General features: G+C 47.4%; 2 protein-coding genes and 1 long non-coding RNA gene across 6 annotated transcripts; 2 read left to right on the forward strand and 1 right to left on the reverse strand.

Annotated features, from left to right (window-relative positions):
* Positions 1-6,298: 6,298 nt before the first annotated feature.
* Positions 6,299-14,021, forward strand: LOC104914549 (von Willebrand factor A domain-containing protein 5A-like). Its single transcript, XM_085211041.1, has 17 exons — positions 6,299-6,400; positions 6,827-7,074; positions 7,180-7,402; positions 7,739-7,881; positions 8,036-8,147; positions 8,577-8,704; positions 8,854-8,942; positions 9,443-9,587; positions 9,919-9,998; positions 10,486-10,594; positions 11,499-11,663; positions 11,805-11,908; positions 12,209-12,390; positions 12,555-12,761; positions 13,226-13,449; positions 13,563-13,689; positions 13,883-14,021. Exons 1-17 carry the CDS (start codon positions 6,322-6,324, stop codon positions 13,960-13,962), a joined length of 2,445 nt encoding a protein of 814 aa, XP_085067167.1. The 5' UTR covers positions 6,299-6,321; the 3' UTR covers positions 13,963-14,021.
* Positions 10,937-16,779, reverse strand: LOC146542511 (uncharacterized). Of its 4 annotated transcripts, XR_014880030.1 has the most exons (4): positions 16,311-16,779; positions 15,246-15,612; positions 13,768-13,992; positions 10,937-13,420 (listed from the first exon to the last, which is right to left on the reverse strand). It is a non-coding gene; the product is annotated as an uncharacterized LOC146542511 (long non-coding RNA). The 4 variants fall into 4 exon arrangements; XR_014880028.1 differs by having other exon boundaries at positions 13,768-15,612; positions 16,334-16,779; XR_014880027.1 differs by having other exon boundaries at positions 13,768-15,612.
* A 40-nt stretch (positions 16,780-16,819) lies between these two features.
* Positions 16,820-19,783, forward strand: DAD1 (defender against cell death 1). Its single transcript, XM_003212988.4, has 3 exons — positions 16,820-17,112; positions 18,939-19,087; positions 19,585-19,783. Exons 1-2 carry the CDS (start codon positions 16,878-16,880, stop codon positions 19,067-19,069), a joined length of 366 nt encoding a protein of 121 aa, XP_003213036.3. The 5' UTR covers positions 16,820-16,877; the 3' UTR covers positions 19,070-19,087; positions 19,585-19,783.
* Positions 19,784-26,072: the final 6,289 nt, after the last annotated feature.

The following is a 26,072-nucleotide window of genomic DNA, read 5'->3' on the forward strand; positions in this document are numbered from 1 at the left end:
TTCAGTAAATTAGTTTTCTCCCTTAGCTCACTGTCACTGTTTTTGTCTTCAGGCCCATCTCCCTATGTCTTCCTTACCCCCTTTCCCTTCTCCCGGAGCATGGGTCCGTGGGTCCCTCCACCCCAATTAGTCATGGAATTGGGCTGAACCAGACTAAAAACATCGACACCTGCCAAGGTCCCTCTGGATGACATCCCTTCCTTCCAGCATGTTGGCTGTAGCACTCAGCTTGGTATTGTCAGTAAATTTCCTGAGGGTTCACTCAATCCCACTGTCCATGTCAGACAAAGATGTCAAATAGCATATTGGTCCTAGAACCAACCTCTGAGGAACACTGCTCATCAATGGTCTCCACCTAGACATCATGATGCTGACTACAAGTCTTTCAATGCAACCATCCAGTCATCTTCTTGTCCACAGAGTGGTCCATGTCTCTCATCAAATCCATGTCTCTCCAATTTAGAGAGAAGAATGTCATAAGAGATAGTGTCAAATGCTTTGCACAAGTCCAGGTAAATGACATCAGTTGCTCTTCCTTTATCTACTAATGCTGTAACCTTGTTAAAGAAGGCCACCAAATTTGTCAAGCACAATTTGCCCTTACTGAAGCCATGCTGGCTGTCATCAGTCAGCTCCTTGTTTTCCATGTGCCTTAGCACAGTTTCCAAGAACACCGACTCCATGATCTTGCTGGGCCCAGACATGAGTCTAATCAGACTGTAATTCCCAGGATGTTCTTTTTTTTCACTTTTTAAAACTGGGTGTTATTTTTCCCCTTTTCCATTTGGTTGAAATTTCACCAGACTGCCACAACTTCTGCATGTGATGGATAGTAGCTTAGTAATGTCATCTGCCAGTTCCCTTGGGATCCTCAGATGCATCTCATCAGGCTCCATGGAGTTAAGCACCTTTAGGTTTCTTAAATGGTCTCAGACCTGAACATCTCCTACAGTGAGTAGTTCTTCATTCTCCTAGTCTCTGCTTTTGTCTTCTGCAACTTCCATGGTGTGGCTGAAGAATGTGTTGGTAAAGATGGGCAAAACCTGTTCAGTACCTCAGTCTTCCCTACATCTCAGGTAACCAGGACTCCCATCTTCTTCCAGCATGGGCCTACATTTTCCCTAGTCTTCCTTTCATCACTGAGATACTTACAGAAGCAGTTTTTGTTGCCCTTTATATCCACTGGCCAATGTCAACTCAGTTCTATACTGGTCACTGATGAAAAAGCAAGGTTCTCATCAAGATTTCTCATCAGGAAAAGGAAAAAGAAAAGGCCTTAACCATGCACAGACACAAATAGAGGGCCACAGGTGCATCATGTAATGTTCAGATTAAATGCTCACAAGGATGATTAAATGCTCAGAAAGATGATTTATTTTTTTAATGTCCATCTTGGTGAAACTTCATTTAAAATTTGTATATTGTTTTTAGTCAAAAGAACACTACAAGCCATTGTCAGCTAGACAAAACAATACAGCCACAAGTAAAATTACAGAAAATTGGTAAAGAGGTAGATAGTAACCTTTCTTAAAATTAAAATGGTATAGATTGATTTAAAAAAAAAAAAAAAAGAAAAAAAAAAGAAAAACCTCTTTTTGAGAAAGAAATGTTATTTCTTCCCCAGGTTTCTTGCTTTTTTCTATCTTTTATTATTGAAATTTTTATAACGTTTCGGTTTGGGTATCAGTGCCTATATCAGAACATAAAGTAAAGTAGCTTTTTTCGGCAAGTATTGTATAGAATCATGCCTGCCCTTCCTCTCCTTTCATGAGGAAGCTATAAGCAGCCAGGAGGCCTGCCCTCAGTCTTCTCCAGACTGAAGCCAGTGCCCACTTTAGTCGTTATTCATTTGCTCCCTAATAGTTTTATGCACTTCTTATACTGTGCACAGTTGGAGCTCAAATCGAGGCTGTACCAGTATAGAGGAAAGCAGGACAAGCATTTCTCCAACCATCTAGGAATAATGTCCTTAACACACAACATAATTTTTTATTTTTAATAAACACTTTTCTTCCTTTCATTAAAACAAGCATTGAAATCTGAGGGGAATTATGATGAACATTCCCCTGGTTTCTGTGCATAGTTAGGAAAACAGGTAAAGGCAGTTGTAATTAGAGCAGGCAAAGGCTCTGCAAATAGCTGCTGTGGGCTGCAGTGGCAAGAGAACAAACTGTAAAAAAATCTGTCTTATTCCCAGCACATGAATCAAAGGATATCTCTGGCCACCCACCGCTTGATCACAAAGAAATTTTTCCTTTCTCTGTCTGATTCCCACCAGGATATAAAACAGAATAATTTCCTTTCAAAATGTACTTGTTTCCATTCTTCTTATAATATATGATTAGAACAAGTGACCAATCAACTGTATGCATGTACTGTATGCATTCACTGAAACACTCCTGAGAGGTCCCTAATTGACTGCACAATGTTTATAATGCTGAAGGAAGTGGCACAAAACTAGTTACTTGGAGTTTTAATGGGGCCCAGTGCGAGATGCAAGACTGGAAATGGAGTTGGACAACATGTTCCCACTGGGGCTCATTAGAGCAGAAACTCAATGGTGTTAATTACAAACAGAACAGAAAGACAGAATTCTGTAACAAACTTCCCTTACTGAAGTCAAGCAGCAGTCTCCAGGCATCAGAAAAAGTGATCCTTTCAGTCAGCAATACCCACATGCAGAATGTGGAAAGAAAGTGCTGTGGATCCACCTATGATGCATACCTTGTGCTTCCAGGGGACGAGCAGATGCACAGGCCATGCTCTCCAGGCCGTCATTATAATGACCAGTCAGAACATTGTGACAACAGTACATGTGCCTGATATGGTCGTGCACCACAAACTTGCTGACAGGCTCCATGCTAACTTACAGTTTCCTCCCCTGCACCCTGATCCAGCTCGTCCCTGGATCCAGACACATACAGGCTTAAGCGTTGCACCTCAGACCCAGTCCTCTGTTACATTAGCACTGGAATGTCTCCTTTTCTGCTCCATGAAACCAAAACCAGGGGCTTAACAGCTGTCCTTGATGTCCACCTACCTCACTGTTTTTGAGAATGTTCCAAGAAAGGAACTACAAAGTTCCACATTATTACTGAAGCAAGAACATAGTGAACATAATGTTCATTATCTCTTTGTTACAAAGACTGTTCCAGTGCCCAACCACTCTTTCAGAGAAGTTTTTCCTAACATCCAACCTGAACCTCCCCTGGCACAACTTGAGGCCATTCCCTCTCGTCCTATCATTACTTACCTCACAACAACCCACTTTCAGACCATTATAGAGAGCAGTAAGATCTCCCTTGAGCCATGTATCCCTGATGAGACTCTGACAGAGCATGCTGCTGTTCAGCATCAGGATGAGTGTAACTCACTTTTGCAGTGGCTTACAGCTGCATGCAGGGCTGCTTAGGCAAATCAAAGTGATTTACCAATGCCCAGTAAAAAGTGGATCATGATGGAAGAGCTATAAAATCAGACCCAAGAATTAGTAATGAATGGTAAATTCATGATAACTTTGAGGAGTCTGTTTTAATTAAATTTATGGCAGGAATGCATTATTTGATTCTGCAGCAGCCCCCCCTCCAATCAGTATGGGACATTAGTGGCAGTTTCAAGTCCCTTGGTAACAGAGAGTAGATAGACAGACAGGTGAATCATGTACTTCTTAATCTGAGTGAGCAATTGAGTAACGATAATCATTTTTGACATTTTTAATGTTGAAAATTTGGGTTTTGATGGAGGCTGAGGTCCAAATGGGGTATGGGCATCTTTGGGGGCCTGGGGGACTGAAGGTCTAATGCTGAATTAACCATTTATTGGTTAAAAAAAATATGCAGTAAGTTATGGCCAGGACATATTCAAGCATTCTTGCAAGCAGACAATATGTAAAAATAAATAGATTTTTGACTGCTTCCTGGGTTTATGTCAAGGTTTTGGTAGCAGGAGGCTGCAGGTATGGCCTCTGTAAGAAGAGACCAGGACCAATCCCCACATCAGACAGTCAGTTCCAGCTGGCTCGAAAAGTGATCTGCCACTGGCCAAAGTTGAGCTAATCAGTGATGCTGGTGGCTTCTCGGTGATAACGTGTTAAGAAAGCATTAAAAAGGCTGTGCAGTAGCTGAGAGAGAAAGGAGTGAAAAAAAATGTGTAAAAAACACTGTTGCAGACACCAAGATGAGTAGAGAATGAAGGTATTCCAGGTGCCAGAACAGGGATTCCTGTGAAGGTTGCAGACCATGTTGAAGCCAAATGGGATAAAAGCATCTGAAAGTCAGATATGATTTGGCCTCTTGAGCACCTGTAGACCACAAATGAGGTGGATTGTCTCAAGCTGCTGCCAAGAAGACATGAGTATGGAGCTGGCTTATGCGAGGAAGCTGAAGACAGAGTATTCCAGTCTAGCAAGGACAGAGGACACCCAAGTCAAAAGGAGATTTGTGAGTTTGGGTACATCTACCAGTTCCCTCTCTTTTTCAGCTGGACAGAATGCTGGGCTTGCAGCTTTGCAATCCCTCACTCAACTAACAGCCCAGCACTAATAAGTACACGGACCTGAGCCTAGCCTCCAAGTCTGGCGATGAGACACGACTGCAGAAGGAAGAATGCCATTGCCTCAGGCACACACCAATCACCACTCCGTTTGCAGACGCCCTTGGCAGTTAATGTTAATTGCATCAGATGCGAGGACACAACAGAAGAGCTGGGCGGTAGGAGGTTTGGCAGACGCTGCTTGGCCAGGAGCGGTCCTGCTGAGTGATGTGCAGCAGCTTCCTTTGGGGAACGAGAGCTGGGCATGCCTATGGGCACCAGCCTGTGTGCACGGAGCATCCTGCAGCAGAGGAAGATTCCCCGCCCTGGAGATCCGCCCCCTTCCGTTCCCCCCACCCCCAGCCCCTCCCCGCCCCGGCCCGCCTTCCCTTGTCTGTCCACTCGTCTCTCCGCCCTTTTCTCCACTGTCTTCACTGTAGACGTCCCTGCATTTACGTAGCCCTGCATCTTCCTATCTGCCTGAACATCTCTTGCTCTGTCTCTTATTCCCTCTCCATTCCGCCTCAAATCTCATCCATCTGCCTCTTACTCTCTATCCTTCTTTTTCTCCCATCTCTCCCTCCCTACATCTGATTGTCTCGTCCCAGCTGATGACCTAAGCCATTATTCTGGTGAGTGTCTGCTTGTTTATCCTTCAGTTTGTTACTTTCTCTCTGTTCTCTGTTCATTGTCCCCACTCACTGGGATGAGATTGACCCTATTCAATTAATCCCTCTGACCATTCCTCATCCCTGTTTCCCAGAGGATGTGCACCCTATTTGCTCTGCCTGTCCACTGTTGGCACGATGGCAAGGAGGGAATTTTTCTGATGCTGCTCATCCTGCCACCTCAGAGCAGGAACTGTGGAAAGAGAGTCAAATGTTTCTGTATCAGAGAGACATATGGTTGGGTTTGGGATAGAGCTGAGGAAACCCATTCACCTCCAGATGGTAGCAAAACATTATGCTCCAGAGGGCAGCAAAACATTATTTAACAACACCCTCCCACTGGTGCCTTTCTGGGATTTATTTGCTCTGCCACCATGGAATAGCTGACCCTGGCTTAAATTCTCTTTCCACTATGTTCCTCCACACTGCCTGGCCTTTCAGTCTGCCCTTGTGAGTTACTCCAAGAATATACTTCACAGGTGCAATCTCTTGTGCAGCTATATTCACACTATACTGTTTATGATGAGTACCCACGCATCTCTTCTAAAATGGATCTGCCCACCTTCTCATCCATCCATCCATCCATCCATCCATCCATCCATCCATCCATCCATCCATCCATCCATCCACCCATCCACCCATCCACCCATCCACCCATCCATTCTTCCATCCACTTGTTGGTCCATCCATCCATCTATCCATCTACTTAACAAAAATTCTTGCCTCTGTATACTTCTGCATCTGCCTGTCCCCAAGTGGATATCCCATGCAGATATGTAATTGCCTTCCATCCATCCATCCATCCATCCATCCATCCATCCATCCATCCATCCATCCATCCACTCTTGCTTTCACATCTTCTTTTCTTCTTTCCTTTTATCTCCTTTTGCTATTCTTCATTTATCTTCAGAATTCTCCCATGATGGGAATGGGGTGCAGACCTCTTTAATGCAATGATAGTCCTGGTTAGTCTTTATGAACAGGGATTTCTGAATCCCTGGATTTGCTCTGGTTATGCATGGTGGCTTAGGGCCTCCAGGCTTGTATGTAAGCATGGTGAAATTACAAGGAATCTTGACCACACAGAGGTTGCCTGGTGGTGTTTGTGGATCTCTCCTCCTACATGAGACCCCTTCCTGTCTGCAGGTCTCCAGAGATGTGGCATCAGAGTTTTGGACTTTTAGGAAAAAGCGACATCAATGGTGAGGGGGGGATCAGACAGCTGAGGGACATTTAGGGGATAGGGGATGCTCTCAAAAAGAGGTAAAGAAAGGAGGAGGATAGGTTGCTGTAGTGGGAAATGTCTGGACTGGATCTTGTGAAGGGAAACAAAGATGGGAATGGTGAAGGGGTCTACAGGATTGGGGTGGGGAACAGAGGCATTGATGGGGAAAAGAAACTGGGATGCACAAGCAGATGAAATTTCTTATGGCAGGCTTATACTAGATCCTCAACAATGCTATATCTAATTCATGCACAACAACTTATGATCCCTTTTGCCCTTGAGGGGGGAGAATGTGCAACACTGAACTGTCAGCTGTATCGGTCTCCATAATGTGAACAGCCCCACACTTGAAGCAGTGTGTTGTTCGTGGGTTTGGATGGAAAGGTTGCAACTCTCTCAACAGAGCCAGGATCCTTTTTGTTGGGAAAGGAGTTCTACGTACCCCTGTGCTCACTGCCCCTCTGTAGTGCTGTGGTGGATGTCGCTATCCAGGACTATGTAGCTGATGTGGTCTCTGAACTGATCTACCATAACGAGAGTCTGAGATCCTCAGAAGTCACCTTCGTCTTCCCTCTGGACCCCCATATGGCCATCTATTCCTTCCAGGCCTGCAGCGAGGATGCCAAGGTCAAGGCTGTGCTGCAGGATGAGGTACCAGCATTTTGGAAAGAATGGGAGAACCATGAGAGCAGCATGGGATGAGCAGCCCATGGCCTGGTTAACTATCAGCTTTCTGTTCCTCTCCTTCCCATCCAGACCCAGTGGCTGCACAAGGCTACAGCGGAGAAGGAGAATTTTCATTACCTTCAGTATGGGGTTGAGAAATCAGGCGAGGTGTTTGCCTGCTTCCTGGGTTCTCTGTCCCCTGGCAAGGAAATGGTTGTGACCTTACACTATGTCCAAGAGCTATCACGGAAGCCAGATGGAGCAGCTCAGTTTGTGCTGCCATCCACAATGCATCCTTACAAGACTCACTACAGTGAGTAATCCTAAAAGAAACTTGCCCTGACAGTCACGTGCCCTAGAGAAGGGTACATGACTGAGAAGAACCACACTCTATGAACAGACCCAATGCAACCTCCTTTGCACCCACTGATATGTTGCCACAATGCAGCCCCTGCGCAGATCTGTGCTTCCTTCCTTGTGTCCTTTGAAGTGGATCCATACCTCCCTCATGAATTCCCCATTAATAAACACTTCCAAAAATTTACTGACATTCCCAGTTCTCTCCACATGTCCTATATATAGATGCCAAATCCTACATGCACTGCACAGAGAGCCAATGTTCTCCTTTATGCCATATTTCTGCCCACAGCCTGTAACTGTCGCACTGACAAGCTGCACTACAGCCTCCTGCTCACTGTCAGCCTGCAATCACCCCGTGGTGTGGCTGATGTCCAGGCCAACTGTGCCCTCACTCCTTTGATCTACACTGCCCAGGACCACAGTGCTGCACAGGTACACCCTCCTGAATTCCAGAATTCTGGGGAGAGCTGTCAAGTGGCATCACTACTGAGCCAAAAGGAATGCACTGGGATCAGCGCTCTGCTCCCAGTCCAATGCTGGGCCTGAGTCACTTCCTCCTGTGTAAGACCAGGCAACCCTTCTCCAGGTCTCACTGGCTGGCACTCCTCCAAATCACCATTTGGAGCTGCTCGTGTATTACAGAGAACCTACTGCAGTCAGTGCTGTGGTGGAGAAAGGAAACCCTGCTGCCACTGCAGGTGAGTTCAGTTGAAGAGGGAACACAGGGGCACCTCTGGGTATCAGGAAATGCTGGGGTACAGGGAGACAGTGGGGACTGTGGGATGAGAGGCTTCATTGGACTACTGCATGGGAGATGTTCAGGTGAGTTGGTGGGGGTCTTAGGGCTGCAGGGTGGGGTGCTGGGTACACTGTGGTGTGGTATTAGATCTACCAGGATGGGTACAAGGAACTTTATATTAGGGCTTACTGGGTAACTGTATTGGAGGCACTGAGCTGATGGGACACTGGGCTTTGCAATTGGTGGATTGTGCAGTAGAGTATCAGTGCACCAGTGTTGGGTATAAGGGTCTCTGGGATGGTGGATGCTGAGGGAACAATGAGGAACAGAACCAGGATGAGGAAAGTGATCCCAAACTGGGCTTCACTGCACTGTGTATCTCCTCCAGGCTCCCTGTTTGGTGATTCCCTGGTGTTGGTGACACTGGCACCCAACATCCCTGATGCAAAACCTGGCCTGTGCCAATCTGGAGAGTTCATCTTTGTTTTGGACAGCAGTTCCCTTGAGCACACACAGGTACCTTCACAAAGCTGGGGCCAAACTGGAGTGAGGGAGTAGGCTGAGAGGGAGCAGAGCCTGAGATTTAGCAGGGCAAATCTAAGGACTGGGGCATCCGTATCCCCCACCAGTATCATCCAAGACAAGCCTGCTATGTCTTTCCACAGGACCCCATGCTCTTCCTTCTCAAAAGTCTACCCCTGGGCTGCTACTTCAACATCTACTGCTATGGAGGAACATCTGAGGGCATCTATCCGTAAGCAAACATGGGGCAGGATGAGTGTTATGTAGCTGGTGAGAAGGGCTTGATACTGTAGAGCATGGCTGGGTGCTATGGGGCTATGATAGATGTTATGAGGCAGAATGAGATGTCAGAGGGCAGATCGGGATGCTCTGAAATAGGCTGATAGGGGCAATGTTGGGTACTGGAAGGTGAGACTGGAGGCAGTACTGGAGGGCAGGGCTGGATTCTGGGGAGGGGATCTTTGTGGCAGTATGGGAGAGCATCTCTTGTGGTTCTGTTGAGAAGAGTCTTGTAGGAACTAGGACTCCAGATCTCTCTATGAACTAGTAGGGGGCAGGGTCTTGCAGAAAATGATGGGGTACAGGTATGGTAGTGGGTCTGAGAGAGCACCAGGACCAGCACAGGGCATTGTTGGCAAGCATGCTCATGGCAGGGGTGTTGGAGCTCAATGATCTTTAAACCGTTCTCTGATTCTATGAATATGCTCTCCAAACACATTCTGTCTGCTGTAGGCAGAGTGTTGAATATACCCAGGACAACCTGAATGAGGCAATGCAACATATTCCCACAATTGGCTCCAGGCTGGGTGACACAGACCTGCTGGGAACACTCCGCACAATCTACAACACTCCTCGCCCCTGCGGACATGCACGCCAGGTCTGGGCACAGGGCCATGGAAGGATGGAAAGACAGATGTCCCAGGGATACAAAGAGACGATAGGAAATGGGGATGGAGGGAGGTGTGGACTGAGCAACCTAAGGGGAATGCTGGTCATAGGTGAATAAGAAGGATACTGAGGTGTAGAAGAGTGCAGAAAAAATGGTTCTGTATCTCAAGGGGTCTCTGTCCCTGAGTGGATATCTCTCTGGGGGTAGCTTCTCTTCAGGGGAACTCTCTCCTGGGCCCTTCTCCCCATTCCAGGGACCTGCTGTCCACATTTGGGGGTTCTTGTGCAAAGGCTCACCACTGATGTCTCCTGTCCCCCAGCTCTTCATCTTCATGTCTGGGCTACCACCTGACAAGGAAGCCATTGTTGCTGAGGTCTGCCGTCATCGCAACAGCCACCGGTAATGGGGGCTCTGCCCTCAGTCTTTCAGTCAGTCCGTGATCTCTTCCCATTATTGATGAGGGTCTCTGTTCACCTGTCTCACTCCTTAGGCCCATTCACTGTCCAGAGACTTTTCTCACCTTGCATAGCTCTATCCTGTGTCAAGCCTCCACGGGGGAGTCCTTGCTTAATACTCCCATACCCAAGGCACCCTTCACAAAGTGAGCAGGGAGATTGAGGTACAGGGGATGTACACTCCTGTACAGCCCCACTAGACTGGCCCCAGATCTGCCCCAAGCTCCAGCTCTCCTCTGACAGTTCCCTGTCTAATGCCAGCTCCAATCCCTGTCCTTTAGTCCACTCGCTGATATTCCTCCTGCCGCCTTGTTCTGCACCCCAGATTTGTATCCCCAGCTACAACTCCAGTATTCTCCAGCTCTTTTCCCTGCATCCTTGCATCTATGCTTGGCTCCCATTTCTGAAGCCTTTCCTTGCTTCTGCAATAGGTGTTTCTCCTTCTGTTTTTCCACGGACAGTGCTACCCTGGCCACAGCCCTTGCCAGGGAGACGAAGGGTGAAGCTATCTATGTTTCTTCTGACAATGCAATAGTTCAGGTAGGAACCTAGAAGCCCTGGTTGCTGCCCTCTGTTCCACAAATGCACAGCCTTCTGGATACTTGGACAACCCATTCATGGCAGCCAAGACCAAGCTGCCCCATGGAACCCAGGCACCCAGGCTTCCCTGACTCTACCCAACTGCCTCACTCCACTGAGAAACCCAGTGCCCAGGCTTCTTCCCTGCTACAGCTCGCAGACCTGACTGCTCCCAGGAAAGCTACCTGGTGCAGGCCATCTGCTGTGGTTAACCTGGCAGGCAGCAAAGCAACATGGAGTCCTTTGCTCAGCCTCCACCAGTGGGATGTGGGAGAAAACTGGAAGAAAAGGTAAACACATGAGTTGAGATAACGGAAGTTTAGTAGGACAGAAAACAAAGGGAAAATAATAATAATAATAATAATGATAAAAGAATATACAGAACAAGTGATACACAATACTGTTGCTCACCACCCAGCCAGTCCCCAGACAGCAATCTCTCCCTGCCGCAGCCAGTGTTATCATTTAGCCCCCCCCCACCCAGTGTTATCACTTAGCACAATGCCATTTGGTATGGAATATCCCTTTGGCCAGTTTGGGTTCATTGTCCTGGTCTTAACCCCTCCCAGCTCCTTGTGTTTCCCCAGTCTTCTTGCTGGCCGGGCAGTCTGAGAAACTGAAAAATCCTTGACTTAGTGGAAGCACTGCTTAGCAACAACAAAAATATCAATGTGTTATTAACATTACTCTCATCCTAAATCCAAAATGCAGCACTGTTCCGCCTCTTAGGAAGAAAATTAATTCTATCCCAGCCAACACTGGAACACCACCAATCATATTCCAGTGTCCACTAAGAACCCAAAGGGGCCACATGCTGAACTCTAATGGAGTTGCCAGATTGTGGTGTTCTGCCATTTCTCCCCAGGTGCTGAAATGCTTGAAGCAGGCCCTCAAGCCAGTAGCTGAGGGAGTCTCTTTGGACTGGACTTTGCCCTCTGGCCTGGAGGTTGAGGTGCTGGGAGGCACCCCTCAGTTCATATTTCAGAGCCAGCACATCTTCCTCTATGCACAGATCCATGGAAAGGAAAAGGTGAGAGCTGGAGCTACTGTCCCAGTTTTAACTACAGTTATCTTCCAATGACCTCCCAATAACCACTGCTAATCTTCCAGATACTTCCAAATATCCTCCAGCAGCCATCTGTGTCTCCAGTAATTTCACATGTGTTTCCAGAATATGAAAGAGGCCAGTGGTGTCATGACCTTGCAGTTCAGCCTGGATGGCCAGGTTCTCACTCACAAGATCCAGTTCCCACTATGCCCGCAGGGAGATGGCCGGTAAGAGCATCTCTTTGTTTTCTGCATGTGGACTCCAGCTGGGGGAGGACACAGATAGCTCGCACATTCACAGCTTCCACACACCATGCCAAACTGGGAGAGAACTCAGTTGTCCAAGCACGGTCTCCTTCCCTCTTTTGAACCCACATGGACAGGACCCAGGTACATGGGCATCACTTCCTTCAAGACAGAAGGGTCCATGCATCCAGGTTTTCCCTCTGCCCATCCTCACTCCTGAAATGAGAGAACCCAGGCCTCTTCTTCCCCAGGTTGTCAGGCCTCACCCCACTCTGTCCCCAGGATGGCTGGTCATCGTCTGGCTGCAAGATATTTGCTGGAGAAGCTGTTGCCAGAGGTTGCAAGTGGATCAGGGGATGAACCAATGCAACGTGCCATTGAAATCAGTCTCACATCTGGGATCATCTGCCCCTTCACCAGCTATGTGGGTGTTCGTACATCACGGAGGGCCCCCTGGTACCATGGTAAGGAAAGACACTTGGGGAAAAGAACTGGAGAGGTATTTCCATGCGTTGTTCTCATTCCACAGGAGCCAGAAGTCCAGCCACAATATGCATAAGCCCCATCATCAACAGGTGCTTTTTCCCCATGACCTTAATTTAGACCCTTTCCCTCCTTGTTCTCAAAGGGCCCCTGGCACTGCTGCCACCTCGCCAGTCATTTGTTCCCTGCAAGATCCTTTTGCTACGTGGCTCCTTCAATGGTACTTCCTGCTTTCCTAAGACCATATGGTACCCACCTAGCTGGCACACTGCACTGCAGGAGTCATGGATTGCCATCAAGCAACTCACCAATGGCATTGCTAACTTATTCCAGCAAGGGGCTCACAAAGAAGGTACGGGACTTTGATACAGACAGAAAATACAGGGATTAATTAATGTCTGATAGGAGTGTTACACTGCTTTTCTACATGTCTTGCTCTTAGTCTTGAAGTTTGATCTTTCCCTTAATTACTCTTAAAGCTGAAAGTCCTTCAGCAATTGTAGGATCCAGGTCAAGGATGCCCATGGAGGTGTCAGGGCCAGTGCTTCAGCATGAAAGCACATTTGGACGATATGTGTTGAGGATGTCAGGAGACCAATGGGGCACCTGGCTGGGCAGAAATGTCAAGGGAAGAGGGATGAGTAAGGGATGTCCAAAAAGAGTTGGGGACAAGACTACACTGATGACATGCAGGGAGGGTCTCAGTCTGCAGGTAGCTGCCTGAGGAAGAGTAGAGAGATGTGTTCTGGGGTGTAGCACAGGGGAATGGAGAGGAATCATCTTCCTGTGATTCCCTGTTCATGTCTTGTTTCACAGCACCCAAACAGATGCCACCATCAATTTCCTCTCTCAAGTATGTGGATTCAACGAGATTTGTTTTGTGCTCTACAATTTCTGGGCCATGGATGAATGATGCCATTGCTGAGTGCAGAGAGCTGGTAGCACTGCAGAATGTAGATGGCTCCTGGACCCTCAGCTCAGATTTAGCTTCTGTGTTACAGGTTGATGAGGCTGAAATCAAGGGAAAGATGCCTGGTGAGGTAAGAGGGAGAACTAGTGAAAGGATCAGAAACCACTAGCCACAAAGGACGGGGTGGGAAGGAGTGAGGGTCAGGGAGAATGTGCAGCAGTGTCATTCATTGTTCTCCTACAGGTCATGGACCCTAGTTTCTGGGCAACAGTGCTGGCTGTGACCTGGTTGCAGAGACACAACAGGCATTGCCATGAGATATATGACTTGCTGGAGGCAAAGGCTGTAACCTGGCTGTGCAGCCAAGCTGGTAAGCCTTGAGGGTCCTTTTCCTGCAGATCTACACAGCATAGCCTCCTTCCCGTTCTTTCCATGGGACTTGCCTTACCCTTTTACAGGACCTCAATTTCCTGAGGGCAGGTGAAATAGTCCTATGCCTTCTTTCTCCTTTCCTTCTGTGGACCCTCCTTCCTGCTTCACTCCCCATCTCTCCCTCATTGCAGTGTCTCAGCTGGACAAGTGCCTGGAGGCAAGTAACACCCTCCTTGGGAGCACTGTGAATCCAAGCATCTTTAGGCTATGAGCTCAACATCAGCATGTAGAACAACAGCACCTGTGGAACAAAAGAGGACCACAAAGCATAGCTTAAATTTACCTGCCATGCTGTAACCTCACTGTTGCTACCAACTAGGATAACAGATGAATTCTCACTATTTGTGAGATGTCTCCTACTAGCTGGGCTGCATCTGCCTCACGCTGAGCACAACAGAAAACCTAGTTCACAACCTCCACCATGCTTGTTTTAGCTGGAGGTGGGAGTGGAAGGGAAGCATAACATTTTTCATGGAGTGGTGGCCCTTTCCAAATCCAGCTTTGGCAAAATGGGCTACTGGCCTGTTCACAGATGGCTTCTCTCTTGATACAGAAGTGCCATGCACACTAGAAAAGATGAATGTTTAGGGGTGTCAACAAAAGACATAGTAACCATAGCTCCCACTGAGAATGTGCTGCACCACACTTCCTGCTGTCCATGTTGGCAAAGTCTCTGGTTCATCTTCCAATAAACAGTGAATTTTTTGCAAGCTACAACATGTGACAAAGCCTTGATCTTAGCTGTAGCAGCATCTGCCCGGGCTGATGGCTGACTTATTCTAGCTATAGCAGGAAAGAGTTACTGGGTTGTTAATGATCTACCTTTATAGCTTTAACGTTTGCACTCCATTGTACTATGTGACTCCCAAAATAAATGCTGTTCTTCCTTTAAGACTCATCTTTTCTTTCTGGAACAGACAAATGCAAAGTGCAGAGAAACAATTATGCATCATTCCCTCCCTGAAATGTCAAAGGAGACACTTCCCAAAATATGGATTATTTGTATACCACAAGGAAAGCTGGAAGTGGCTAAAGCATTCCAGTGTTTTAGATCCAGAGCTCAGTTTATGGAAGGAAAAGTGAAAGAGCCAAACTTTCTGTTGGTCTTCCTGTGAGTTAAGATTTTCCAGAATGAACAGGGAGACAAGGCATATGGGGTGAAAAAAGTGACACTCAGACCTGGGTTCTCATTCCCAGGCACCAGGAAAATCATGGCTTTATCCTGAAGATTAGAGGAAAGTGCAGTATTTGCTCAAGATACTCTGATGTATTCCAAAGTATTCTGATATAGCCAGTAGGTCCTTACATACAGGGAACTAGAGGTGAAGATGTGGTTTAGATCTACTCCTGCCTAGAAGTTTTCCCTCCTGAAAGTCTGGAATGTCATCACAGCATATAGTGGTGTAAGCTTTTCTAATTGTGCCTGTTTTCAGCATCTCCAGCCACAGTCCCAGCCTAAAAGAAATGTATGTTTGAGTTTGGGTGAATCATCACCTTGAGCAGCTGTCCATCCCAGGATTTCTGTGGACCATCTAGGTGCTCTCCTTAAGCATCTTCATTTCTTTAAAAAGATTCTAAAGTAATGAGAAAGATATATTAATGTGCTCATCTGCAATGCTGGGAAAACCCTAGGAAGGGGTATGGGAGACTTTTATTCCTGAAGCACAGACTTTCCATTAGCAAGCAGTTTACCACAAGCATGCGCTAAATGATGCTCCTTCCCCAGTTCACTATCTGCTCATGCAGCCACTCACTGGTAATACTGAGAGCAGAGACTCAAAACTACAAGTGAACATACTCGATATCTGCACTATCAACTCTTGTTCTGATCGAATGGGAATCCGCCACAGTACATCATCAGCTGAGGAGGAAAACGTGAAGCATTAGCCAGTGAAGAAAGAAATTGTGACTATATGAAGTTATGTATATAGTGATCTTTAACAGCTTACATAGACCATGGCATGTAGGCATGACAATCGCACAAGCAGAACACTGCAAACAAGGGCCACATGATTTTCAGAAGGGAAAGAGAAGCTGGGGTTTTGCGCTCTGTTAAGGAGTGGATAGATTACAAAGAACTGCATCTAAAAAAAACAGCCATAAATAGGTGGAGAGCATGTGAGTAAAAATTAGGGACTGTGCCAAGACAGGACATCTGTGGTCATGGCCTGCTATAGGCTGCCTGATGAAGGGAATCCCACTGATGAGAACTTCTTGCTTCAACTACAAGAATCATCCTCACAGGCTCTAATCCTGATGAGGGATTTCAACCATCTGGATATCTGCTGGGAAAGCAACACGGTGGTCTGCAAACAATCCAGGAGGCTCCTGGTCCAGGTATGATAAACCAGCCCAAGGAGAACTTTTACTGGAGCTGGAAGAGATACGTTTTCTGTATCTTGCTGCAGAGACCAGGGTAAGGTGGAGAGGAAATGCTGCAGTTCTCAATCATACAATCATAGAATCATTAGGGTTAGAAAAAGCTCTGAGATCACCTACTGCAACCATCACCCCATCACCACAATGCTTCTTGCTGGACATAAATATGAAGGGACCTACACAAAAGTAACAGTTGCGGGCACCTGAGGAAGGAAGGCTTTTGGACATCTTCCCAGACATCTCGCCGCTGCTGTGCTGGACCAGAAAGGGTACCCCAATGAATATTCCCAGAGATGCCCCAAAAACAGACACCTGGCTTGGGAGAAAAGTCCCAGGTCCCATACTGGGCACTGCAGATAAAGACGGGGAAAACCCACACGCTCAGGTCTCACTCAGCTTTCTGCAGGACTGCTGGCACTCCAGCACGCCAGGCGCCGTACAAGGAACACAGACAAACCGCCACCGCCCGCCCCCAGCTGAGCCCAGACAAGGACGGCTACGGAGACTGGCAGGCTTCTGCGCACGCGCCAGTCAGAAACACCTTTCAGCCAATCCAGCACGTAGTTATGCGCATGCGTATTATCTCTAGAAAAACCTCAGTTCCGCCCTTTTGCGAGCAGGACAACTGCGCCTGCGCACTACCTCTAACCCGGAAGTGGCCTGGCCACGCGCCCGCGTTGCTCTGTTGTGTCCCGGAAGCTTCTCCATTCTGCTTCCGGCCACCTCAGCTTTCTTGGGGGGGGCACCATGTCGGGCGCGGCGGGTTCGGGGTCTGCGGGCTCGGTAGGTTCTGTGGTGCGGCGCTTCCTGGCGGAGTACGGCAGCGGCACGTCGAGCCGCCTCAAGGTGCTGGACGCATACCTGTTGTACGTGATGCTCACCGGGGCGCTCCAGTTTGGCTACTGCCTGGGTGTCGGCACCTTTCCCTTCAACTCCTTCCTCAGCGGCTTTATCTCCGCCGTCGGCAGCTTCATCCTCGGCGGTCAGTGAGAACCCCGCGCGGTTGCCCCCGACACCCAGGGCGCGCGGTTGCTCTCGCAGCACCCAGGGAGCTCTCCGCAGTGCACGAAGCCCCATAGCTATCGGAGTTCCCTCAGTAACGGCCACATAGAAACACGGAGCGGCTTGGGTTAGAAGGGGTCTCAGAGATCACCTAGTTCCAGCCCCTCTGTGTGAGCTGGTTGCTAACCACCAAGATCAGATCGCCCATGGCCCTGTCCGGCCTGGCCTTGATCACATCCATGGGTGGGGCATCCATGGCTTTACTGGGCAGCCTGTTCCACCTCCTGACCACCTTCTCTGTGAAAAACTTCTCCTGACATCTCATCCCCTCTTTTAGTTTAAAATTATTTTCCCTCGTCTATCGCTAACTATGTAAAAAGTTTATTTTCTTCCTGTTTATAATTTCCTTTTAAATATTGGAAGGCCACAATGAGGTCTTCCCGCAGCCTTCTCTTCTCCAGACTAAACAAGACCAGTTCCCCCCCATCTGAATTTATAGGAGAGGTGTTCCAGCCTTCTGAGCATACTTATGGTCCTCCTTTGGACCCTCTCCAAAAACTCCACATCTTTCTTGTGTTGGGGCCCCAAACCTGGATGCAGTACTCCAGATGGAGTCTCACAAAGTCAGAGCAGAGGGGAACAATCACCTCCCTCACCCTGATGGCCCCCCTCTTTTGATGCAGCTCAGGAAACTGCTGGCCTTCTGGGATGCAAGTGCACACTGCTGGCTCATGTTAAGGTTTTCCTCTTCCAGGACCCCCAAATCCTTCTCCACAGGGTTCTCTCGGGGAGTTCTTCCAGACTGTGTACATATCTGGGATAGCTCTGACTCAGGTGCAGCACTTTGCACTTGGCTTTGTTGAATGTTATTAGGTTTATGTGGGCCCACCTTTCGAGTTTGTCAGGGTCTCTTTGGATGACACTTCTTACGCCAACTGCAGACCCCCCTTGGCCAAACCCACAGCCCAGGGATCAGCAGCCCCAGCTTGCCCAGCAACCAGGCAGTGCTGCTGCTTGGCATTCCTTGGGTAATTCCAGACCCTCTCTATAAACCAGAAAGTTGCCATAGCAAAGATAAAAAAACGTGAGAAAGGGTAAAACCTGAGAATTCCAGGATGTTCCCTGGTAACCTTAAAGCAACCAGCTCTGCTCCCTGCATACCCTTCTAGGTCTGTCTGACAGTGCCAAGATCTGCACCCCGTCACTGAGGGCTGGTCCTGGCCGGCTGGTCCTGCCCCCCAGCAAGATGGTCTGCAGCAGACTGAACCTTACTTTAGTGTACCACAGAACCCAGCTCCTCATGAGCCCCATGTGTCCCTCCTTCTCCAGGGTGGTCAGGGAATCTTCCATTTTACCATTGTGTATTGATTTCTTTCCTTAGCGTTCATTCTATGAACACTATCCTAGAGTTATTACTCTAGTAATAACTGCTTCAGGATTGTGCTCCCCTATAATGCACCCTTTTAAAAACATCTTGTCCCTGCGCAGCCCTTCCCAGCACAACTAACGGTGTTTTGCTGGCTCCTTGTCTGTGCCAAGCCAATCCTCTTGTAAGTCCACTTCCTTCAGGTTTTCCATGGCCATCTCTGATAGTGTAGTGCTGTGAGAGAACTGGTTGCCTATCAGCCGCATGCAAATCCCCTGTCAATGTTCTGCTTTTCTTATAACAATGATAAAGTTTGTTTCGCTTGTTATATCTTGGAGGAACAATGACCTGGACCAGGGTGGACTGCCTTAGCAAGGCCTGCTTCATGCCATGAATTCCCTTTGTGATCTCTGATGTATCATTTTCTCTTTGCCATACAGTTTGTCTCCGGATCCAGATTAACCCTCAGAACAAAGCCGAGTTCCAAGGCATTTCACCAGAGCGGGCATTTGCCGATTTCCTCTTTGCCAACACCATCCTGCATCTCGTCGTTATCAATTTTGTTGGCTGAACCCTAGAAGAGTCTGAGGTACTGTTCCATGGGGCCATAGAAAGGGACAACGCTTTCTATACTTTGTTGGTCTGGGAGAAAACTAGAAAGCTCCCAAGCTTTCTCATGGGCAAGTAACAATTAATCCATTGTTCTTTATAGGGGTAAGACTTACTGCTTTTTGTTTTTATGATTTTTTTTTTTTTTTTTGCTTATTTAAAAGTTAGTTTAACTAGGTGAGTCACAGAAATCTAACTATATTTCACTCTTAGATTAAAAATACCTCAATTTTTCTATGCAGAAGGAACTTTCTGGGCTGAGACTTCGAGGCTCTGTCTTTGAGGGTGTCCTGTTTAGAGGCTGTGGAATGGTTGGTGTCTAACTATGAAGTTTATCCGCAGATGAGAGAAGAGATTTAAGAATAGGGAGAGTTTGATACAAGAATGGGGAGAGCGTGCTCTGTTGTTAAAGTTTGTGGTGTATTTTTTTTCTCCCTTTGCAGATGCATTCTTCATGTTATCTTTCTTTCTTTCCAGGTCTTGAATTCTTCTAGAACTCTAATGCCAAATCTTGTTAGAGGGAAGTGTTGTTTTCCAGCAGTAGCTGCTGCTTTGATGAGAAAGGGGAGAAGCAGAAGTCAAAGATTATTCCCACAGACTGTCCTATGGAGTGGTCTGCTGCCTCATTCCAGTTACTGTAATTATTTCTTTAAATAAAGCCCTTCATAATACTGCAGTCTTTTTTACCTGTTTGTGACAAATAGAGAGTTTCTCGTGATGCTAAAGTTCCTGCTCAGGTTTCCTCCTCCCTTTCTCCTTCCCTTCCTTTGTAACCTTTGGGCTTTTTTTTTTTTTTTTTTAATGTTCTCTAATTTCAGAGGGAAGCAAGAAACAAGCTGTCATGGAAACTGAATTATCATCCCTTTTCATATCCCTGTTTTCTGCCCCTTTATCATATGGAGAGTACATCGCCAACATGCCTCCAGGCTTCAAAGCTATGGAGAACTTGTTTTAGACTGTGGTTAGTGGTCATGAATGAAGGGAAGCTGCAGATGTTCTCCAGCACATCCTCACATGAACCCATCTTCTCACAGGCCCTTCCATATCCCTCAGGGCCATATGGGGCACAGCTAGGTGTGCAAGTTGAAACTAAAGGCTCGTTAAGGCTCAGTAGTAATTAGGACTACGTTTTTCTGCAGTTCAAAGTGCTGATAAACCCAAGGATGTTGCAAGAGGCTGCCCGGCTGTCGGTTTGGTGACAGCTTTACTTGAGCTGTCCTGGCTCAGTGGACAAAGGCATCCCAAATTAAACCTTAACAATCCCTTGCCTCCAAGTCATTTGTGCAATGCTTACATTCAGTGGCTTTGGACCTTGATCTCAGATAGTGTCTGTTTTAGTCCAATTGTTTCTTAGTTCTGATGGAAATTAGAGCCCTTTAATGATCAGATCAGGCACAGGGTGGCGTATTAACTCTAGCTACCCCATCCAGATCTTTGGATGAGGAGTGAGCCTGGGTCATCTTCAGGCTTGAGACTCCATCTTTCTGCTTCACGCCTGTTTTGTTTGTTCTGCAGCTGAAACACAGAGTAGAAAACATGTACAGTAACAGTATGTGACAAAAAAATGCTTGTCTACTGACACTGAGGTGTTCAAGCATGATCCAATAGCTTCAGCATTTACCACTGACTGTGGTTTGTTAAACCATAGTTTCTGATCTAGCATTTCCAGCTGTGCTACAGCCATTATACCAGTGAAAATGGAAACATGGAGCTCCCAAGCACTTGCTTAGCATAGACTCAACAGTAGGTATGAGGAAGCAGGGTCTTTACTGTTTTGAAAGATACTGTCAGTTTGTGGCATGAGCAGAAAGTTCATGCCAGCTCTGAATACTTGCATTAGACTGACATTGACATGATGTTTATTTATGATAGCAGTACCAGCTCTGTACCAATAATAGGGTGCTGGAAGCAGGCAGAGAATTCTGAGCATGCAGAAATTGTAAATGAGCCATTGTTGTCTGTTTTTTCCCATAAGAAGGGCCTTCTGATCCAGACCCATGGCAGACAGTCATTATGGAAGGAGGAGCATACACAAGGTTTCCCCTTTGTCACTGCAGCTGCTGTATTTGTAAAGGTTTCTGCAAGGCCTTTGGCATGGTCCATCATCACATCCATCTCTCTAAATTGGAGAGATGTGGATTTGAAGGGGTGGTAGGATGGATTAGGACTTGGCTGGCTGGACACAGCCAAAGGGCTGTGATCAGTGGCTCTGTGTCAGGCCGGTGTCCCTCAGTGGTCCCTCAGGGATTGGTCTTGAGACCGGTGCTCTTCAACATCATCAACGACGGACTATGGCATCGAGTGCACCCTCAGCAAGCTTGCAGATGACCCCAAGCTGAGCGGTGCAGTCGATACATTGGAAGGAAGGGAAGCCATCCAGAGGGACCTGGACAGGCTGGAGAAATGGGCCCATGTGAACCTAATGAGGTTCAATAAGGCCAAGTGCAGGGTGCTGCACTTGGGCCGGGGCAATGCCAGGTATTGATACAGACTGGGGAAGATCTCCTTGAGAGCAGCCCTGTGGAGAAGGACTTGGGGGTCTTGGTGGGCGAGAAGCTGGACATGAGCCAGCAGTGTGCGCCTGCAGCCTGGAGGGCCAACAGTGTTCTGGGCTGCATTAAAAAAAGGGGTGGCCAGCAGGGAGAGGGAGGTGATCGTCCCCCTCTACTCGGCTCTTGTGAGGCCCCATCTGCAGCACTGCGTCCAGGCCTGGGGCCAGCAGCACAGGAAGGACGTGGAGCTCTGGGAGCGGGTCCAGAGGAGGGCACTGAGATGGTCAGAGGGCTGGAGCAGCTCTGCTGTGAGGAAAGGCTGAGGGAACTTGAGGGCTTATTTAGCCTGGGGAAGAGAAGGCTCCAGGGAGACCTCATTGCGGCCTTCCAGTATTTGAAGGCAGCAAATAAACAAGAGGGGGAACGGCTGTTTGTGAGGGTGGGTGGTGATAGGACAAGGGGAATGGTTTTAAACTGAGATAGGGGAGGTTTAGGTTGGATATGAGGAGGAAGTTTTTCCCCCAGAGGGTGGTGAGGCACTGGAACAGGTTGCCCAAGGAGGCTGTGGATCCCCATCCCTGCAGGCATTCAAGGCCAAGCTGGATGTGGCTCTGGGCAGCCTGGGCTGCTGGTTGGCGACCCTGCACATAGCAGGGGGTTGGGACTGATGATCATTGTGGTCTTTTTCAACCCAGGGCATTCTATGATTCTATGATTTGCAAGACACCAGTGCCTCCCTGTGGGTCTCTGCCTGGTTTTCCTCACACTTTGGCTGTGGGGAGAACAGGAGACTCCGGCCCTCCTTTGATCACTGAGCAGGAGCCCCTGGGAAGAGAAAAACACTTTTTGTTCTATTTTCTTTTGTTTTCTTCTAAGTTTACATGCTTTCATTGTCTCTTGTTGCTACAAACTAAGCCCAAAACTTCAAGTCCTATTTGAAGTGTTCCCACACCTGAATGATTTCAACAAGTCTGTGGTTATCTTCAGCCTCTACTCCCTAGAAAGGCCATTCCTGGGGTCACTGCTCACCACAAATAAGAAGGCAAGAAGAGAGGTTGTTTTGTGTATGGGGCCATGTTTAGTGAGGGATAACAAACACAGGGTAGGGTGTTTTCTCCAAGACCCTTAGAAAAGATGCAAGTTTATCTCCAATCTATAGAAGGGCATTAGGGAGCAGGAGCTTGCACAGGAGATAATGTACTGTAGGTTGTGGAAACATCTCCTTTCCTGGCAATATCAGAGGACTCTGGCCTCCCCCATCTTCCTGCTTTTGTCTTTTATGTCAGGAGTGGAAGGATTTTCCTCCATTGATTCACTGCCTCTATAATGTGGTACAGAAACCTATTGGCAAATTCAGAAATACTACACTCTTCTAATATCTCCCCTTGCAGCCCACCAAGCTTTGTAATTCATTTTTTCCCCCCCTTTCCTCCTTCTGTGCTATACATAGCTCAGTCTTTCCTGTTGTACCCAGAACAACTTCCCCCCCGTACGCTGAAGAGCAGGCTCTGGTGGGGGGCTATGAAGAGGGGGTTTCTTTATCTCTTTCAACTTTGGCTTGTGGTCTAACGTCTGCTGTTTCTTTTCCACATGCTTCTCCTCCTTCCTGCCACGTGCCACACCAGCCCTGCTCCCCCACACTATTTTACACCCCACTTTGCAGAGGAAGAGGTTTCTGTGGTGAAGTATAGAGGAGCATCAAAAGATGACCCAGATCTCGGCACTGACGTCATGGAACCAGTAGTGTGCCCTTTCCTGCCCCACCTGGGCCATGAGACCCGTTCCACATCCTGTCTCACTGTATTATTTCCTGCCTTTGCTTTGCACTGTGGTTTTTCTCTCTTGAAATAAACAAGAAACCACAAAGTTGAGAGTAGGAGGAAGGTACATAGCGGTGGTGGGAGATCAAAACCCTAATCTCTGAAAGTACCTTTGAACTAGACCTACAAATTCAGTGCTTTGGAGATCAAATGTTAGGAGTCATTTCAGTCAAAACACAACTTCAGCTAAGTACTCATCCCCTCACTCAGCAAATCTTATAAATGGGGTTGTTTAACCTGGAAAATACTGAGATATGGAAACACAGGCTGCAAACTGTCTTTACATCTAGGAGAGAGCTCTAATTACAACATAATAATAATATTAAAAAGTGGTGTTAAAGATAAATGAGCATGGAAACTTACCTTCCGCATCTCTAAAGGTTTTCAGAATGAGGTTAGTCTGTTGAAAATGTATGAAAGTGGGACTGCTTTGCTTTGTAACAGGGAAATGGTTTAGACAGTTTCATCAAGAGCGGCTTTCTTTTGATGCAGCAGCCCTCATCATGAGCAAAATGGAAGGTTCAAGAACTGGCTGGAATTTAGAGTTAAAATAGCCATGGGTTTTCTACAGCTGGAGGGAAAGGAAGCTGAGGCTTTTTGTCAAGAATGAGTCCCTGAACATCTCTATTAATAGATATTTACAGACCTGAAAACTTCGATGCTGTCCCTGGGTAGCAGTAGCCAGTAAGTGTGGCTCAGTGACAGGCCGTCTGCAAGGAACCATGACAGAGGTCAGGTGGCAGCGCCATGGCAGGAGATCAGGGATAGTTTATTTTCTTGCTGCTCAGAACTGTGGACTCAGACCCCATGGCAGACGTGCTGACAAGGTATGTACAGAGGGACCCTATCCATCAGCACTTTGGACTGAAAGTATTTGAAATATGAGCTGTTCCAAAATCAGAAACCCCTGTAAGGGCTTGTGAATCCATCAGAGTAAGAAATGTTCTGTGTCAATTGACAAGGAAAGACAGAACATCAACTGGATTTCTGCAAGCCATTTGATGTGGTTCCACGCAACATCCTTCTCTCTGAATTGGAAAGAGATGGATTTGGAGGATGGACTACAAGGTTGGTAAGGAACTGGTTGGATAGCCACAGCTAGAGGGTTGTGGTTAGTGGTTCCATGTCCAGGTGAATGCTGGTGACAAGTGGTGTCCCCTAGGGATCTGTTTTCAGACTGGCACTCTTCAACATTTTTATCAATGATGTACATGATGGGATCAAGTGCACTCCCAGCAAGTTTGCTGATGACACCAAACTGAGTGGTGCAGTTAATATGGAAGAAATGTCATCTGGAGGGACCTGCACAGGCTTGAAAAGTGGGCCCATGTGAACCTAATGAGGTTCAACAAGGCCAAGTGCAAAGTGTTGCAGTTGGGTTGGAACTGTTCCAGATATATATACAGACTGGAAGAAGAACTCCTTGAGCAGCCCTGTGGAGAAGGACTTGGAAGTTCTAGTGGATGAAAAGCTGGACATGAGCCAGCAGTGTGCTCTTGCAGCCCAGAAGACCAACAGTATCCTGGGCTGCATCACATGAGAGATGGCAGCAAGGCAAGGAAGGTGATTGTCCCCCTCTCCTCTGCTTTTGTGAGGACCCATCTGGAGTACTGTGTCCAGACCTGAGGCCCCCAGCACAGGAAAGATGTGGAACTGTGGGAGCAGGTCCAGAGGAGGGCCATGAAGATGATCAGATGGCTGGAGCACCTCTCCCGTGAAGACACACTAAAGGAGTTTGGCTTGTTCAGTCTGGAAAAGAGAAGGCTACAGAGAGACCTTATTCTAGCCTTTCAGCACTTGAAAGAAGTTTATAAATGAAAGGGAAACTAATTTTTTACATGGTCTAATAGCAATAGGACAAGAGGGAACTTTTAAACTAAAAGAGGGGAGATTGAGGTTCCTTACTCAGAGAGTGGTGAGGGGCACAGGCTGCCCAGAGATGTGGGTGCCTCATCCCTGAAGGTGCTCAAGGACAGGTTGGATGGACTCTGGGCAGCCTGATGTAGGGGTTGGCAACCCTACCCACAGCAGGGGATTGAATGTAGATGGTGTTTAAGGACCATTCCAACCTAAGCCATACTATGATTTGGTGATATTATGCTATCCTATGAGAATCATGCCTCTCAGTATAGTAACACTTTCCCTACCACTTAGATGGGCAGTGATGTGAGGTACAAGCAAGGCTCAAGCCTTTTCAATCTTGTGAGCAAGAGCCTGAATCTGGAGAGACAGGCCAGTCAAGTGATGTCTGTAATACAAGGCAGACACCTTATTCTACAGGGTGTGCTTGGGAACAGAGGATATTTAGAATGGGATGCTACAGACTGCTGCATTCCCTATGGCAGCAAATATCTTTCAAGTGCCTGGATCTCTTTCTAATTCTCTCACTGTTAGCAAGCTGTGTTTCACCATTGTCTTCACATAGCACAGAGCCTAGACTTGGAGGAAATGTTCCTCTCCTCTCTCTTCCTCCCTCTCTGGGACAGTCATGATGTCCTCCCTCAAACACAGCAAGGAAGTAGATGTCCTGAGAGTTGTAGACGTTCCCTCTGCAGTGAATCAAGCTGATTGCTGCACACAGTACCTGGTGGCTAACTTTTGTTCTGCCTTTCCTGGCACCCCTTCCCTCCTTCATCCCAAAGGCTAACCCGGA

The sequence above is a fragment of the Meleagris gallopavo genome, chromosome 29 (genome assembly GCF_905368555.1).
Source record: "Meleagris gallopavo chromosome 29, MGAL_WU_HG_1.1, whole genome shotgun sequence".
In the NCBI taxonomy this organism is placed as follows: domain Eukaryota; kingdom Metazoa; phylum Chordata; class Aves; order Galliformes; family Phasianidae; genus Meleagris; species Meleagris gallopavo.

What these genes read in the sequence shown, in the direction of transcription:
- LOC104914549 (XM_085211041.1), top strand. Translation starts at nt 6,322, where the DNA reads ATGAGACCCCTTCCTGTCTGCAGGTCTCCAGAGATGTGGCATCAGAGT. An exon ending in CGTCATCGCAACAGCCACCG is followed by an intron (nt 9,999 to 10,485) that starts GTAATGGGGGCT and finishes CTTCTGCAATAG; the next exon opens with GTGTTTCTCCTTCTGTTTTT. An exon ending in TGCCCGCAGGGAGATGGCCG is followed by an intron (nt 11,909 to 12,208) that starts GTAAGAGCATCT and finishes CTCTGTCCCCAG; the next exon opens with GATGGCTGGTCATCGTCTGG.
- DAD1 (XM_003212988.4), top strand. Translation starts at nt 16,878, where the DNA reads ATGTCGGGCGCGGCGGGTTCGGGGTCTGCGGGCTCGGTAGGTTCTGTG. An exon ending in CGGCAGCTTCATCCTCGGCG is followed by an intron (nt 17,113 to 18,938) that starts GTCAGTGAGAAC and finishes TTTGCCATACAG; the next exon opens with TTTGTCTCCGGATCCAGATT.